The 14,817-nt window shown below is 48.9% G+C and overlaps 1 protein-coding gene across 4 annotated transcripts in view; it reads right to left on the bottom strand.

Moving 5' to 3' along the window:
- ANO9 (anoctamin 9) overlaps positions 1 to 14,817 on the bottom strand; it is a 386,417-nt gene that overhangs the window by 191,233 nt on the left and 180,367 nt on the right. For all 4 annotated transcript variants that reach the window (XM_069223191.1, XM_069223192.1, XM_069223193.1 and 1 more), the window contains one exon: positions 5,021 to 5,106. In XM_069223191.1, the coding sequence (XP_069079292.1) occupies positions 5,021 to 5,106 (86 nt within the window). The remainder of the gene's footprint in view (positions 1 to 5,020; positions 5,107 to 14,817) is intronic.

Raw genomic sequence — 14,817 nt, 5'->3', positions numbered from 1 at the left:
AGATGATGCCGAGATTTCGTGCGTGGGTGGAGGGTGTTGGGGGTGGTCCTTGGGCGGTGGGCCACCAGGAGTCGTCCCATACTGTCCTGTTGGGGCCGAAGATGATGATTTCGGTTATGTTTTGTTGGAGTTGAGTTTGAGGTGGCTTGCTGTCATCCATTTGGCGGTGGCGAGGAGTCCGGCGTGGAGGTTTGTCTTGGCGGTGGTGGGGTTCCTGGGGAGGGAGATGACAAGCTGGGTGTCGTCTGCGTAGGGTATGATGGTGATTCCGTGGGGGCGGAGGATGTTGGCGAGCGGGGCCATGTAAATGTTGTAGAGGGTAGGGCTGAGGGAGGACACTTGAGGGGCCCCGCAGATGATCTTGGTTGCTGGGGACTAGAAGGGAGGGAGGTGAACTTTCTGGGTTCTTTTGGTGAGGAAGGACGCGAGGCAGTCCAGGGCCTTGTGTCGGATTCCTGCATCGAAGAGGCGTGTTCGGAGGATTTGGTGGCAGACAGTGTCGAAGGATGCAGAGAGGTCCAGGAGGATGAGTGCGACGGTCTAGCCCTTGTCAACTCTGGTTCTGATGTCATCAGTGCAAGCGATGAGGGCGATCTCAGTGCTGTGGTTCTTGCAGAATCCAGACTGGGAGGCTTCAAGTGCGTTGTTTTCCTCCAGGAAGTGACACAGGCGGGCGTTCACTAGCTTCTCAGAGACCTTGGTGGGGAAGGGGAGAAGAGAGATGGGGCGGTAGTTCATGAGGTTATCCGGGTCTGCTTTGGGTTTTTTGAGAAGTGCGGTTATTTCGGCGTGCTTCCAGGAGTCTGGGAAGTTGGCGGTGTTGAAGGAGCTGTTGATTACGGCGCAGAGCTGGGGGGCGATGATTCGGCTGGCCCTGTTGAAGATGTGATGGGGGCAGGGGTCCGTGGGGGAGCCCGAGTGGATGGAGTTCATGGTTATTTCAGTTTCTTCATCGTTGGTGGGGGCCCAGGTGTGCAGTTGGTTGGAGGGGGGGGTTGTTGTGTTGTAGGTAATGTCAGTGGTGGTGATGGTGGGTGCAGGTGGTGTTAAGCTGTTGTGTATGTCTAGAATTTTGAGGTAGAAGTGGTTGGAGAGGGAGTTGCATAGGTTTTGTGTGTGAGTGGGGTCGATGTTGCAGGATTTGGGTTTGGTGAGCTCTTTGATGATTGTAATGAGTTCCTTGCTGCTATGTGAGTTATTATCTATGCGTTCTTTCTAGTAAGCCCTTTTGGTGGTGATGTTTGCGAATGGTGGTTTTGAGGGTGGAGAAGTTGGTTATGGAGGGTTCTTGTCGCCAAGCTTTCTCGGTCTTGCGGCATTCACGCTTGGAGTTCAGTGGTGAACCAGGGGGTGGTATTGATGTTGCGGGTGGTGTTGTTACTTTTCAGGGGGGGCGAGAGAGTCTGCGCAGGTTGTAATCCATTGTGTGAGGTAGTGGGCGGCAACGTTGGGGTCGTTGGTGAGTGGGGGAGTTTTTGAGAGCTTGGCATGCAGGTGTTCTGTGGGGATCTTGTCCCACATACGGCAGGGTGTGGTGTGCTGTCGGTAGTGGGTGGGGGGTTTCGTGAAGGAGAAGTTGACACAGTGGTGGTCAGTCCTGTAGAGTTTGGTGGTGTGTGTGAATGTTATGTGGTTGCTGGAGGTAAAAATTGCATCTAGCATGTGTCCTGCTGAGTGAGTGGGTGAGGTGACCAGTTGTTTGAGGCATAGGTTTGTGAGGTTGTCTAGCAAGGTAGTGGAGTTGTGGCCGTGGGGGTTTTCCGGGTGGAAGTTGTTGTTACCAAGGAGGATGTAGTCTGTGGAGGTGAGGGCATGGGGGCTGATGGTGTCAGCAATGGCGTCACAGAAAGGGGGCGAGGTCCTGGTGGTCTGTAAATGAGGGTTCCTCTGAGGGTGGTGTTGGCGTTTATGTAAATTAAGAAGTGTAGGTGTTCTGCGCTATCTAGGGTGTTGTGGGTGTTGGTGGTGATCTTGATGGTGCTTTTATGTATGATGGCGATGCCTCCTCCCGGATTGTTTAGACGGTCTCTACGAGAGATTTTGCAGCCTTCTGGGATGGCTATGGCTATGTCGGGTTCAGATGAGGGGTTCATCCAAGTTTCCGTGAGGAAGGCGATGTCAGGGGAGTGTGTTGCGATCAGGTCCCAGCGCTCGATGGCGTGCTTGTGTACGGAGCGGGTATTTAGGAGTATGCAGTTAAGGTGGTTGCGGGGCTGTTGTTGTTGTGGAGTGTTTTGATGTTGTTGTGGAGCGTGTTGGTATTGTTGTGGGGTGTGTTAGTGTTGTTGTGGGGCGTGTTGGTGTTGTTGTGAGGTGTGTTGGTGTTGTTGTGGGGCGTGTCGGTATTGTTGTGGGGCATGTTGGTGTTGTAGTGGAGCATGTTGTTGTGGGGTGTGTTGGTGTTGTTGTGGAGCATTTTAGTGTTGCTGTGGGGCTTGTTAGTGTTGTTGTGGGGCGTGTTAGTGTTGTTGTAGGGTGTGCTATAGTTGGTGTCTGGCGTGTTAGAGTCGGTGTGGAGCGTGTTGGTGTTGTTGGTGGGGGTGCAGGAGAAACGGCATGCACGACATGTGAAGGGTCCGTGTGTGCTTGAGGTTGGCTTGGGCACAGGCGAGGTGCTGGCCTGGGTTGAGGGCGTGGAGTTTAGTGGAGGAGTAGTGTTGCCTATGGGGGTTGGGACAGCGAGGGCCAGGGGGACTGGCGCTGGGCGCGGTCCAGGAGGGGATGGGCGCAGACGGGCTTGCCATTAAGAGGGGGAGGTGGGAGGTTGGGAGGGTGGAGCAGCTGGGAGGCGGGAGGGAAGGGCCAATGGGTGTGCGAGGGGGGCGGGGCCGCAGGGGACGCAGCGGCTGGAAAAATGGGACCGGCGAGAGCCCGCAGAAAACGGGCGAACACAGCAAACGGAATACAGAGGGGGCACAGGGGCAAAGACACAATGCAAAAAATCACAATGGGGCACAAAATACAGTGCAGGCAGCGGAAAATGCTTTTTAAAACTAAACGCAAACGAAAAATGAAAGATGGAAAAACACGAAGAAATACTTATGAAACAACAGGATATGCCTACCACTAGGCACCAGGGATGAGGCACAGGCGGGTGCCTGCGGGTGGTGGAGGGCCTCGAACTTCAGTCCAGGCAGCAGTCGGCTGGGTCAGGGGCACGGGGCGGGCTGGTGGAGCCAAGTGGACTCCTGGCCAGAACCAGGTCAGAGAGTCACACCTGTTAGTTAGCATTGGTCTTATTTCTCAATTACCTTACCTTGCCAGGTTGCTATTGTGGGCAATAACTGCACAGCTTCACACTTATGTAGATGAAAATAACAATCTCAAGCCTTTTCATGATGGATTTTGTCTTGTCATAAATAATAGATAAATATGCTTCATGCCCTACAGAGAGGAAGTGGACTGTGGTGGTGACAGGCAGTGATTCTGCTAAATTTGTCAGCTGTATTCAGCACTGTCAACCATTCCTTCCCACTCATCTGGTTGGGTCCAGCTAGTGTCCGGGTGTTGCTTCTTTGCTAGAGTGAGTCACTTTCCTAAAACTGCACAGAAACTGTAACACAATGACCATTTAAATTCACCGGGCCACTCAGGGTCAGCTGTCTCCCCAATAACAATTAACATCTGTTTGTACTCATTGGCAAAACCTTCAGTTTGGTGAACACCACTTATTAGAACATTGGAATGCTGGGGGCTCCATTGAAAACAATGGAGTGCTGCGGGCTTTTACTGGTTGGTAAAAGCCCGCAGCGCCAGCATTCCAATGTTCGCTTTGTTCACAGCAACAGCTGTGAAAAAAGCCTCACGGAGCCTGAGGGGATTTTAATCCCCTCGGGCTCTGTGAACATTTTTTTTTTAATAGAACATTCTGCCCTGAGTGGCAGAATGTTCTAATAGCCTTAGAACCCGCCGTAGCGGGCTCTACCTGCTATTAAAGGCCCGCTCCCCGTGTTAAATAGTGAAAGGAATCTTAATCTGCATTAGCTAAATTGCCCATAGACCATACACTTCACATTTCAACAAGTTTCCGCCCATGATTGGAAGCTGGATGTACACAAGTGGAAAGTCCATCCAAGTACAAAGGAGGTGCCAATAACGAATCCTATATCTAATCTTTAGATTTGTATTCTTCAGCAATTAATAGGCACTTGTCCACAAACGTCTGTGTCATTATAATCTATGGCCGTTGGTTGGGCTAAAACTGCCAAGTACTGTATCACATTTTCATATTAGCGGCTGGATTATGTTAATATCCTTTACCTGGGTGCCTACAGGCAGAATCATGTTTTGAATGGAGTGAAATCAAAATGATGCTACGTATCTTATTCCCGGACTCCAAAAGTGAAAACACCACATCAGCTTTAACATGCCCCTGCTGGTAACCCATACAGAAAATAGTACTTTTTAAAGCACCTGTACGATAGGAACAATTCTTCATAAATTCACTGTAGTACTTTAGAAAATAAATGTGTATGCTCCATTCTGATTATTTTTCCTCAATCATCCAATGACCTCAGTACCTCCGTTTACATAAACTGAGGTTTCAAAGCAGGTCAGAGGTCTTTTAGAGTTCAATTGTCTAAGAATTGGACCGTGCTCCTACTGTGCCTCCAGACACTGACTCTCTCCTTCACTGTAAATACGCTACATAAATAAAGCCATATCTAAGATAGCATCATTATTGTGTGCTTGAGATTTTGTTCAGAACCAATCTTCCCTATCACCATCACAAGGATTTGGGTTTGCCACTAAAATTGCATTCTTATCACTACCACAGAAAAAGACTTTTCTCATTGGTTCTCGGTTATCACTGTAATAGCAATCGGGTCTTTGTTCCATTTGTACCTTCGTTAGGACTGCATTAAAAAGAGGGTTTGTCCTTATAGGACTTCCTTGTCACTGAGGCAAATCTAATCCAATGGGTACTCCTTTGTTGATGTTAAATAGATGTGGTTTTAGGGTTCTGCTCGGAGATGGAGGAGAGGTGTTTGTTAAAGTCCACTACTTGACAGAACTGTACCTGATTTCTATGACTGGCTGTGCATAAATTACATCTCTCCATCTGGCCCATTTTTTCTTCAAATCTTTGCCAACACCTTCCGTATTCTGGGAAAATAAAAACATTTATTAAAATTGAATAAACTATTGCACAACACTAACGCGGTCGATGTCCTTTAAGTTCCCAGCTGTTGCTTGAGCTCAGGAAACAATTGAAGTCTTTACCCTTCTCTCATGCTCTCATATGCCAATCGTACCAGCAGACTTTATATATAACTGTAAATGCTGCACTCTAACACAACAATTTCCAAACCAACACAAATTATTCACGTGCAATTATTCAGAAGGAATTGACACTTTACACTTTAGTAAATATTGCCACCTTATCTTGGCATAAAGCACCTCTTGTTAAGCTGTACTGCAAACTGTTCATGGATGGTAGGTGTTGGCTATTGGGTGTCTCTCCCACACATATGACCACACACATTCTCGTGCATACACATGCTCCGTCTTCTTGGTGCAGTGTTGCAGTTTTCAGTTTTTCACACAAATTGTATGCTTTCAAGACTTTTGATTTGCCTTTCCAAAAATGTCTCTAGTTTTGAAAACCTGCACAGGGGTCCTCTCTTTTTTGACATAGCTAGGATTTCCAGGTGATAGTTCCAGTCCCCAGGGTCATTGTTTTCTTTTGATGCTGTCGTTGACTTTAATAATAGAGGCTATAATTTCTCAACCACTAAAAAACACTCATATTTCTGTAGTTTAAAATAGGTGTCTGGTGTGGTTTCAACTGATAACTCTATATTGAAAAATAATCTGTTTGGTAGCTATCTGCGGCACGTGTTCAGGGTCTCTGGCTATATAAATAGAGTAGTTTCAGCCGCCAGACCCTAAGCTCAAGGACACGTGCACCATACTGCGAGTGACCCTAGGGCTTCGCTTGGTTAGGACACATCACTGATGTCGACCAGTAGATTTATTTCTGATATTTCTGGAAACACCAAATGTAGCTTGCAAACCCGGCTGTGTGCTCATCAACAGGTGAAAGGCGTGGATGACGGCATCCGACGCCTTCGTGCACTGTATGACGTCTCTGCGTGCACACGCACTGAAATACCTGAGATCATAAGCCGTCTAAAGTCGGGAGCATGATTTGCAGTTGCATTCCTTGTTTTTTCTTACAACACTGCTTTGCATTCTGGTGCAGACAGTGCAGTTTTTTGTGTGATTCCAAGCAAGGCTATAATCATTAGGAAGCAGAGGAAACCGTGCAAACAACTCTAATACTCATCTAGCCAGCCATTGAAGCTCGGCCAGCACGCATGGAGAAATGCCCCAGGCTATTCGGGACGGGACAGGGCTGTGCCCCATCGAATTCCCCGGGTTATTCTAGACAGACCGCCCCCGTCCCCACCCCCAAGGTGGACATTTCTAAGGCCATTCCTATAAGTTCAACCTGGCAGGGTATTTCCAATGAGCCCACCTCTCTTCCCACGCCTCACTATACTCAGCCTGCTTTCTTCCCTCAGACGAGACGTCCTCACCTCCTTGAACTCCATTTGGCAACTCATCCCCGTGGTCTCATGCCCCTATTAGCACTTGCAAGGCTTCTAGGCGTTCTCTCTTTCACTCAAGCCTCTCTTCCCCATCCCTGCGAGCCAGCAGAGATCCCATGGTGTTCCTTGTCAGGACTGATATATTCATCGTACTTTTTAAGCCTGGGTAGCCACTTTCTAGGCCAACCCTTCAATTTTACCAGGGCCAGTCAGTCAATGCCTGTCCCACCGTGCAACCTTCCTGGCCATGTCCTAGAACAGCCAAAGAGACACACATTTGAAACACCAACAGTCTCGCCTATACAAGACCTATTGGCTTTGCCAATGTGTTTTAGCCATGTTGTCCACCAGCGTGACTGATGTTCATCATGGTTGAAAGGTAGCGGCATAGATGACAGTGGCGTGGTGTATCGTTGGGTGGAATGGCAAAGAGGGAGCACAGTGTCGTAGATAGGAGTGGCATAGAGTGTTGTGTATTGGAGCAGCATGGAGTAGATTTGTGTAGAGTGGCATGCAAAGGAGTGGCATAGAGTACATTGGACTGGTGTAGAGTGCATTGGAGTATAGTGCTGCAGAGTACAGTGGTGCAGAGTGCAGTGACAGAGTGCCGCAGCACAGAATTCAGTGGAGTCAATGTGGCGTTGTAGAATGTTGTTGTATAGATTAGTGTTGCATAGTGGAGTACAGTGGCATAGAGTACAGTGGTGCAGAGTAGAGTGGCATAGAATGGTGAACAGTAGAGTGATGCAGAGTAAAGTGCAGGGTCGTGGAGTGCAGTGTCAGAGTGCAGTGGCATCGAGAGGGGGAGTGGAGAGATGCTGAGAAGAGTGTTGTAGAGTGCAGTGGAGTACAGTGCCGTAGAGTGCATTGTTGTAGAGTGGTGTAGCATTTAGTACAGTAGTGCAGACTAGGGTGGCATAGAGCAGACTGAAGTGGCAAAGAGTGCCGTAAAGTAGCATGGAGTGGTGTAGAGTGGACTGGGAAGAGTGCATTGGTGTAAGATAACATAGAGTGCAGTGGGATAGAGTGCAGAGCCGTAGAGTGCAGTGGAAGAGAATTCAGTGGTGTACAGTGCAGCGTCGTAGAATGCAGTGGCATAGATTAGAGTGGTGCATTGTTAAGTGCAGGGGCTTAGACTGTAGTGGAGTGGTTCAGAGTACAGTGGCATAAAGTGATGCAGAGTGCAGTGGTGTAGAGTGCAGTAAAGTGGAGTAACACAGTGGCATAGAGGGCAGTGATGTAGAGTGGCACAGAGTGCATCGGCGAAGAGTACACTAATGTAAAGAAGCATGGCATAGAGTTCAGTAGTGGAGAGTGCAGTGGACCAGAACCACCCTCTCTGCACTTTAAATTAATTAGGAAGTCACCTGTGGGTAATAGTCCTGCTTTAAGTGCAGTGTTTCCACATGAGAACACACTCGACTTTCTAATTACAACACTGTGGCACCTGCCCCCCAATATTTCCAGTACTGATTGGTTGGTGTGCTGTTGTATTGAACCGTAGCATTTATATAGTGGTTACTACTCCTATGTGGGGCGCTGAAGTGCTTGCCTTTATGAGTAGCATGCTACAACATATAGAGTTTGTGGTTGGAAATAGAGGTGGGCGAGTCAAGAAATTTACAGGGCAAACTGAGCCAGAGCCACGCCTCAAGGGTCCGTCTGGGTTCCAGGAGCCCATGCAGAAGCAGAGTTTTAGAAATATTTGGCATGTAAATCATGCAACAAACATCAAATGAACATTTGATGAAATCTCTTAAAAATTCTAACAACTACATTTCTTTACCATGTGGAAGAGTTTCTCCCTATTACTCAGCAGTGTGAGGCATTTATTAAAAGTGCTGGGGTTTAAACATGGACGTGGAAATATTCACGTCCCCTGCACTGACGAATATACCACTAGAGCACAAAGAGTAGCGGTGGCCAAAGCAAATAGTGCAAACTCAGCTTCTCATGCCTTGCAAATGTCAACAAACTGAACACTGCTAAATTAGGAAAAAGAAAATCAAGTTACTTTTCAGCGCCCAGAAAACGCAAACTGCAACATTTTGCGCTATGATAAAAATAAGTTATCCTCAACTACTGAAAGTAGAGTAGGACAAAAAAAAATCCCCTGCTTTCAACGCCTTGAAGTGCGCAGTCCACTGTAAGTGACTTAGGCATCAGTAATGGATCTTTAAGTATGACACCATTATGGTGCAGATCTGTTGCTGAAGAGGCACTGAGCTTGCGCCGCGAAGAGAAAGCACTAGCACAAATTTTCTCACCTAGGCCCATGGGACTAGTTCCAGGGGGGCACTCTGGGATTACTGCTTTGAATCGTTTATTTTATTTCACGTACTGACAGTCTTTCTCAATCACAAGCGAGATCGTGCGTTGCTCCTTCTTCGGTCTAACCATTGTACACTACACTCCTGCACTCTTCACCACTTTACTCAAAACCAATGCACTCTATGCCACTGCACTCTATGCCAATCTACTCTGCACCACAGCACTCTATTACACTGCTTTCAATGCCACTGTACTCTGCGCCACAGCACTCTAGGCGACTGCACTCTATACCACTCTACAATACACCACTGTACTCTGCGACCCTCTAATCTGCAACATTGCACTCTGCCACTGAACACCACGCCACTCTACTCTGCACCACTGCAGTCAATGCCACTGTACTCTGTCCCACTGCACTCTTTTCTGCACCACGGCACTCTAATCTACTCTACTCTAAACCACTCCACTGTAGGCACTTCACTCTACTTTGAAATCATCTCCTCTATGCCACTGCAATCTACGCAACTCCACTCTATGCTATACCAGTCTAGTCTACCCTGCACCACTCCAATGTACCCTGCGCCAGTCCAATCTGCTCTGCACCGCTCTATGCTACTGCACTCTACATCACTATGCTCCACTCTGCAACAATCTACTCTTCACCACTATACTGTACTCTGCAGCAATCTACTCTATGCCACGGCACTCTATGCAGCTCTATTCTACTCTGCACCACTGTACTCTAAGCCACTCTTCTCTACTCTGCATCACTCTACATCACTGCACTCTACACCAATGCATTCTATGCCACTCTACTCTACACCACTGCACTTTATGACACTCTACTCTGCAACACTGCACTCTGCCACTGAACTATACTCCTCTCTACTCTGAACCACGGCACGCTACTCTGCACAGCTCAACTATATGCCACTCTACTGCACTCTACACCAATGTACTATATGCCACTACACTCTATGCCACTCTACTCTGCATCGCTGCACTCCACCACTGCACTCTACACCAGTCTACTCTACCTTGCACCACTCCACTCTACCATGCACTGCATCACTCTATGACACATCACTCTGAACCACTGCAATCTATGCTGTGCCACTCCACTCTGCTCCCCTCTACTCTTCACCACTCTACGCTACTGCACTGTACGCTAAACCAGTGCAGTCTTCGTCAATGCACTCTACACCACTTTACTCAAAACCAACGCACTCTATACCACCACACTCTACACCAATCTACTTTGCACCACTGTACTCTATGCCACGTCACTCTAGACCACCCAACTCCACTCTATGACACTTCACTCTGACATTATACTCCATGATACTAGACTCTGACACTCTATTCCATTAAACTCTAACACTTTCTCCACTCTGTAACTCCCTACACAACTCCCTATACGCCACTCCATTCCACTTTACTCCACTCTATGACACTACACACCACTCTATGCCATTTCAATCTACAATACTCTACTCAACGCCACTGCACAACACTCTATGCCACTCCACTATACAACAATGTACTATTCTCAACAACACTCTACCCATCTTTCTCTATGCTAGTTCACGTTACTTTACTTCACTCTACTCCAGTTCACTCTTATTCATGCCTTTGCACTCTATGACACTCTGCCACTCCACTCTCTGACACTCTATTACACTGTGACACTACTCCACTTTACTACTACTTTATGGCATTGGCACTTGATTATAAATTCAGATCTCCATTGATTGCCTTGCCACTCATATGAGACGTGAGTCCGATTTATCTTTGCCGTTTTGGTTACAAGCACTCTGTAACCCTTTTAACTCAAGCTTAACAAAGGCTTAGGATGATCCTGATACTTGTCTAGGGGATCGAAATATCGTCGGCCAAAGTACCTTGACTTGAATTTGTGATATTGTACATAAGTTGGCATAAGCATAGGTACTATGAGCTAATGACTTCTTGATTCGCTATTTGAGTCATTCATGTAAAAGTGGGTGTATAAAAGCTTCTAAATCATTATTGTGGATGCTAACCTTGCAGGAAAGTAGCCTCTTTCTAGCTTGGTTACCCCCACATTTGGCCTGTTTGCCATTGTGTTTGAGTGTGTCTACTGGGATCCTGCTAATCAGGACCCCAGTAGTTATGCTCTCTCCCTTAAATTATGGTTGTTGCATACTGGTAACCCAGTATTTCACCCAAGATTGGCATACTGGTGCCCCCTTATAAGTCCCTAGTATATGGTACTTAGGTACCCAGAGCATTGGGGTTCCAGGAGATCCCTATGGGCTGCAGCATTTCTTTTGCCACCCATAGGGAGCCCAGGCAAAGGCTTCTGCAGGACTGCCATTGCAGCCTGCGTGAAAAGGTGCATGCACCCTTTCACTGCCAGTAACACTGCACCAGGTCACTTATAAGTCACCCCTATAGCAGGCCCTCCAGCCCTGAGGGCAGGGAGCAGAGTACCTGTGTGTGAGGGCACCCCTGCACTAGCAGAGGTGCCCCCATGACCTTCAGGACCATTTTCGCAGACTTCAGGAGTGCGGGGATGCAATTTTACATGTGTACTGGAAATAGGTCACTCCCTATTCCCAGCTACATAATGGTAACTCCGAACATAGGTATTTTTGGTATCAAACATGTTGGAATCATACCCCAAGGCTTTTGCAAGCATTGGTTGTATGATTTCATGCACTCTGGGGGCTCCTTAGAGGACCCCCAGTATTGCCATTCCAACCTTCTGAGGTTTTCCAGGCCGCCCCAGCGGCTGCCACCTCTCAGACATGTTTCTGCCCTCCTGTTGCTTGAGAAGCTCAAGTCCAGGAAGGCAGAACAAAGGATTTCTTTTGGGAGAGGGGTGTTACACCCTCTCCCTTTGGAAATAGGTTTGGAAGGGGTAGCTTCCTTCCCCAGGCCACTGGAAATGCTTTGAAGGGCACATTTGGTGCCCTCCTTACATAATCCAGTCTACACCGATTCAGGTACCCCCAGTCCCTGCTCTGGCACGAAACTGGACAAAGGAAATGGGAGTGACCACTCCCCTGTCCATCACCACCCCAGGTGTGGTGCTCAGAGCACCTCCAGAGGGTCCCTGGGTTTTGCCATCTTGGATTCCAAGTTGGCAGTGAACTCTGGGATCATCTGAGTGGCCAGTGCCAGCAGGTGGTGTCAGAGCCGTCCCCTGATAGGTGCTTACCTGTTTAGCTGACCAATCCCCCTTTCAGGGCTATTTAGGGTCTCTCCTTTGGGAGGTTCTTCAGATTCAGATTGCAAGACCCCAGCAGGAATCCTCTGCATCCTTTACTTCACCTTCTCACTGAAGAAACTGCATCTGGACCCTCCAGGAACTCCACAAACTGCAACAACGAAGCAAAGACGACTTCTGCAACATTGTATCTTCAGCTCTTGCCAGCAAATGCAACTGTTTCCCGGTCGTGCATCCTCAGAGGACAGCCTGTCTTCAGTCTGCACCAGAAGAATGAACGAATCTCCCTTGAAGTGAAGGAGTCACTCCCCTGCTTCAGCAGGCACCTCTCTGCAGCAATGACCATCTGCATGGGTCCCCTCTCCTGACGAGTTGCATGGATCCTGCATCACGGGTGGTAAACTGAAGTGGTCCCGATGGTCCTGACGTCCTACTGTCCAACTTTGGTGGAGGTAAGAGCTTGCCTTCTCATGCAAGACAGTACCCCGTGCACCACGTGTTTTTCAGTTGCCAAGGTGTGTGGCATCCTTCAATGAAATTATTTGTGCACAATGTAGCTCTGGCCCCCAGCACTCCTTCCTGAGATGCACAGCTTCCTGAGTGGTTCTCTGGCGGCGTGGGATCCTTTGTTTTTGTGCTGCGTGAGCCTCCTTTTGCAACTCCTTTCTCCCCGTGCTGGGGGACTTCTGTGTGCACTGGCTGGTATTCTGTGGGCTCTCTGAGTTGCTGAGAGCCCCCTCTGACTCCTCCTCCTGGGTAGAGTCCACTAGGTCCCTCCTGGTCCCGGGCAGTGCCATTTGCCACTAACCATGAGCTTTGCCTGTGCCAAGGCTTGTTGGTGGAATCCAGAGATGCAAACCAGACTGCAATCATCCATCCGGTATGGGATATCATCTGCACCAACCACAAATCCGCATCCATCTTCTTGGGTGCAGTACTGACTGTTGTTCTTCACCAGTGGTTCTTCTTTTGCACCTTGATTTGGGTTAGCAGGGGCTCTTGTCCTCCCTGGACTCTTCTGTGCTTCTTGGACTTAGTCCCATTGTAAGGAAATGCCTCCTTGGCATGGTTACCCCCTGACTTTTTGCCTTTGCTGATGCTATGTTTTGAATTGAAAGTGTGCTAAGGCCTGCTAACCAGGCCCCAGCACCAGTGTTCTTTCCCTAACCTGTACTTTTGTATCCACAATTGGCACACCCTGGCATCCAGATAAGTCCCTTGTAAATGGTACCCCTGGTACCAAGGGCCCTGATGCCAAGGAAGGTCTCTAAGGGCTGCAGCATATCTTATGCCACCCTGGAGACCCCTCACTCAGCACAGACACCCTGCTTGCCAGATTGTGTGTGCTGGTGAGAACAAAACGAGTAAGTCGACATGGCACTCCCCTCAGGGTGCCATGCCAGCCTCTCACTACCTATGCAGGTATAGATAAGTCACCCCTCTAGCAGGCCTTACAGCCCTAAGGCAGGGTGCACTATACCATAGGTGAGGGCACCAGTGCATGATCACTGTGCCCCTACAGTGTCTAAGCAATACCTTAGACATTGTAAGTGCAGGGTAGCCATAAGAGTATATGGTCTGGGAGTCTGTTTTACACGAACTCCACAGCACCATAATGGCTACACTGAAAACTGGGAAGTTTGGTATCAAACTTCTCAGCACAATAAATGCACACTGATGCCAGTGTACATTTTATTGTGAAATACACCCCAGAGGGCACCTTAGAGGTGCCCCCTGAAACCTTAACCGACTATCTGTGTAGGCTGACTGGTTCCAGCAGCCTGCCACAACCGAGATATGTTGCTGGCCCCATGGGGAGAGTGCCTTTGTCACTCTGAGGCCAGTAACAAAGCCTGAACTGGGTGGAGATGCTAACACCTCCCCCAGGCAGGAGCTGTCACACCTGGCGGTGAGCCTCAAAGGCTCACCCCTTTGTGCCAGCACCGCAGGACACTCCAGCTAGTGGAGTTGCCCGCCCCCTCCGGCCACGGCCCCCACTTTTGGCGGCAAGGCCGGTGAAAATAATGAGAATAACAAGGAGGAGTCACTGGCCCGTCAGGACAGCCCCTAAGGTGTCCTGAGCTGAAGTGACTCTAACTTTTAGAAATCCTCCATCTTGAAGATGGAGGATTCCCCAATAGGATTAGGGATGTGACCCCCTCCCCTTGGGAGGAGGCACAAAGAGGGTGTTCCCACCCTCAGGGCTAGTAGCCATTGGCTACTAACCCCCCAGACCTAAACACGCCCTTAAATTTAGTATTTAAGGGCTCCCCTGAACCTAAGAATTTAGATTCCTGCAACTTACCGAAGAAGAAGACTGCTGAGCTGAAAACCCCTGCAGAAGAAGAAAGAAGACACCAACTGCTTTGGCCCCAGTCCTACCGGCCTGTCTCCTGCCTTCTAAAGACCCCTGCTCCAGCGACGCTTTCTCCAGGACCAGCGACCTCTGAATCCTCAGAGGACTGCCCTGCTTCCAAGAGACCAAGAAACTCCAGAGGACAGCGGCACTGCTCCAAAAGAACTGCGACTTTGTTTCAAGGAGCAGATTTAAAGACCCCTGCAACTCCCCGCAAGAAGCGTGAGACTTGCAACACTGCACCCGGCGACCCCGACTCGACTGGTGGAGAACCAACACCTCAGGGAGGACCCTCCGGCGACTCCGAGTCCGTGAGTAACCAAAGTTGTCCCCCGTGAGCCCCCACAGCGACGCCTGCAGAGGGAATCCCGAGGCTCCCCCTGACCGCGACTGCCGGAACTCCATTTCCCGACGGCTGGAAAAGA

Source organism: Pleurodeles waltl, chromosome 3_1 (genome assembly GCF_031143425.1).
Source record: "Pleurodeles waltl isolate 20211129_DDA chromosome 3_1, aPleWal1.hap1.20221129, whole genome shotgun sequence".
NCBI classification, from domain to species: domain Eukaryota; kingdom Metazoa; phylum Chordata; class Amphibia; order Caudata; family Salamandridae; genus Pleurodeles; species Pleurodeles waltl.
The sequence above is the reverse complement of the archived record's forward strand: the minus strand, read 5'-3'. Positions and strand labels throughout refer to the sequence as shown.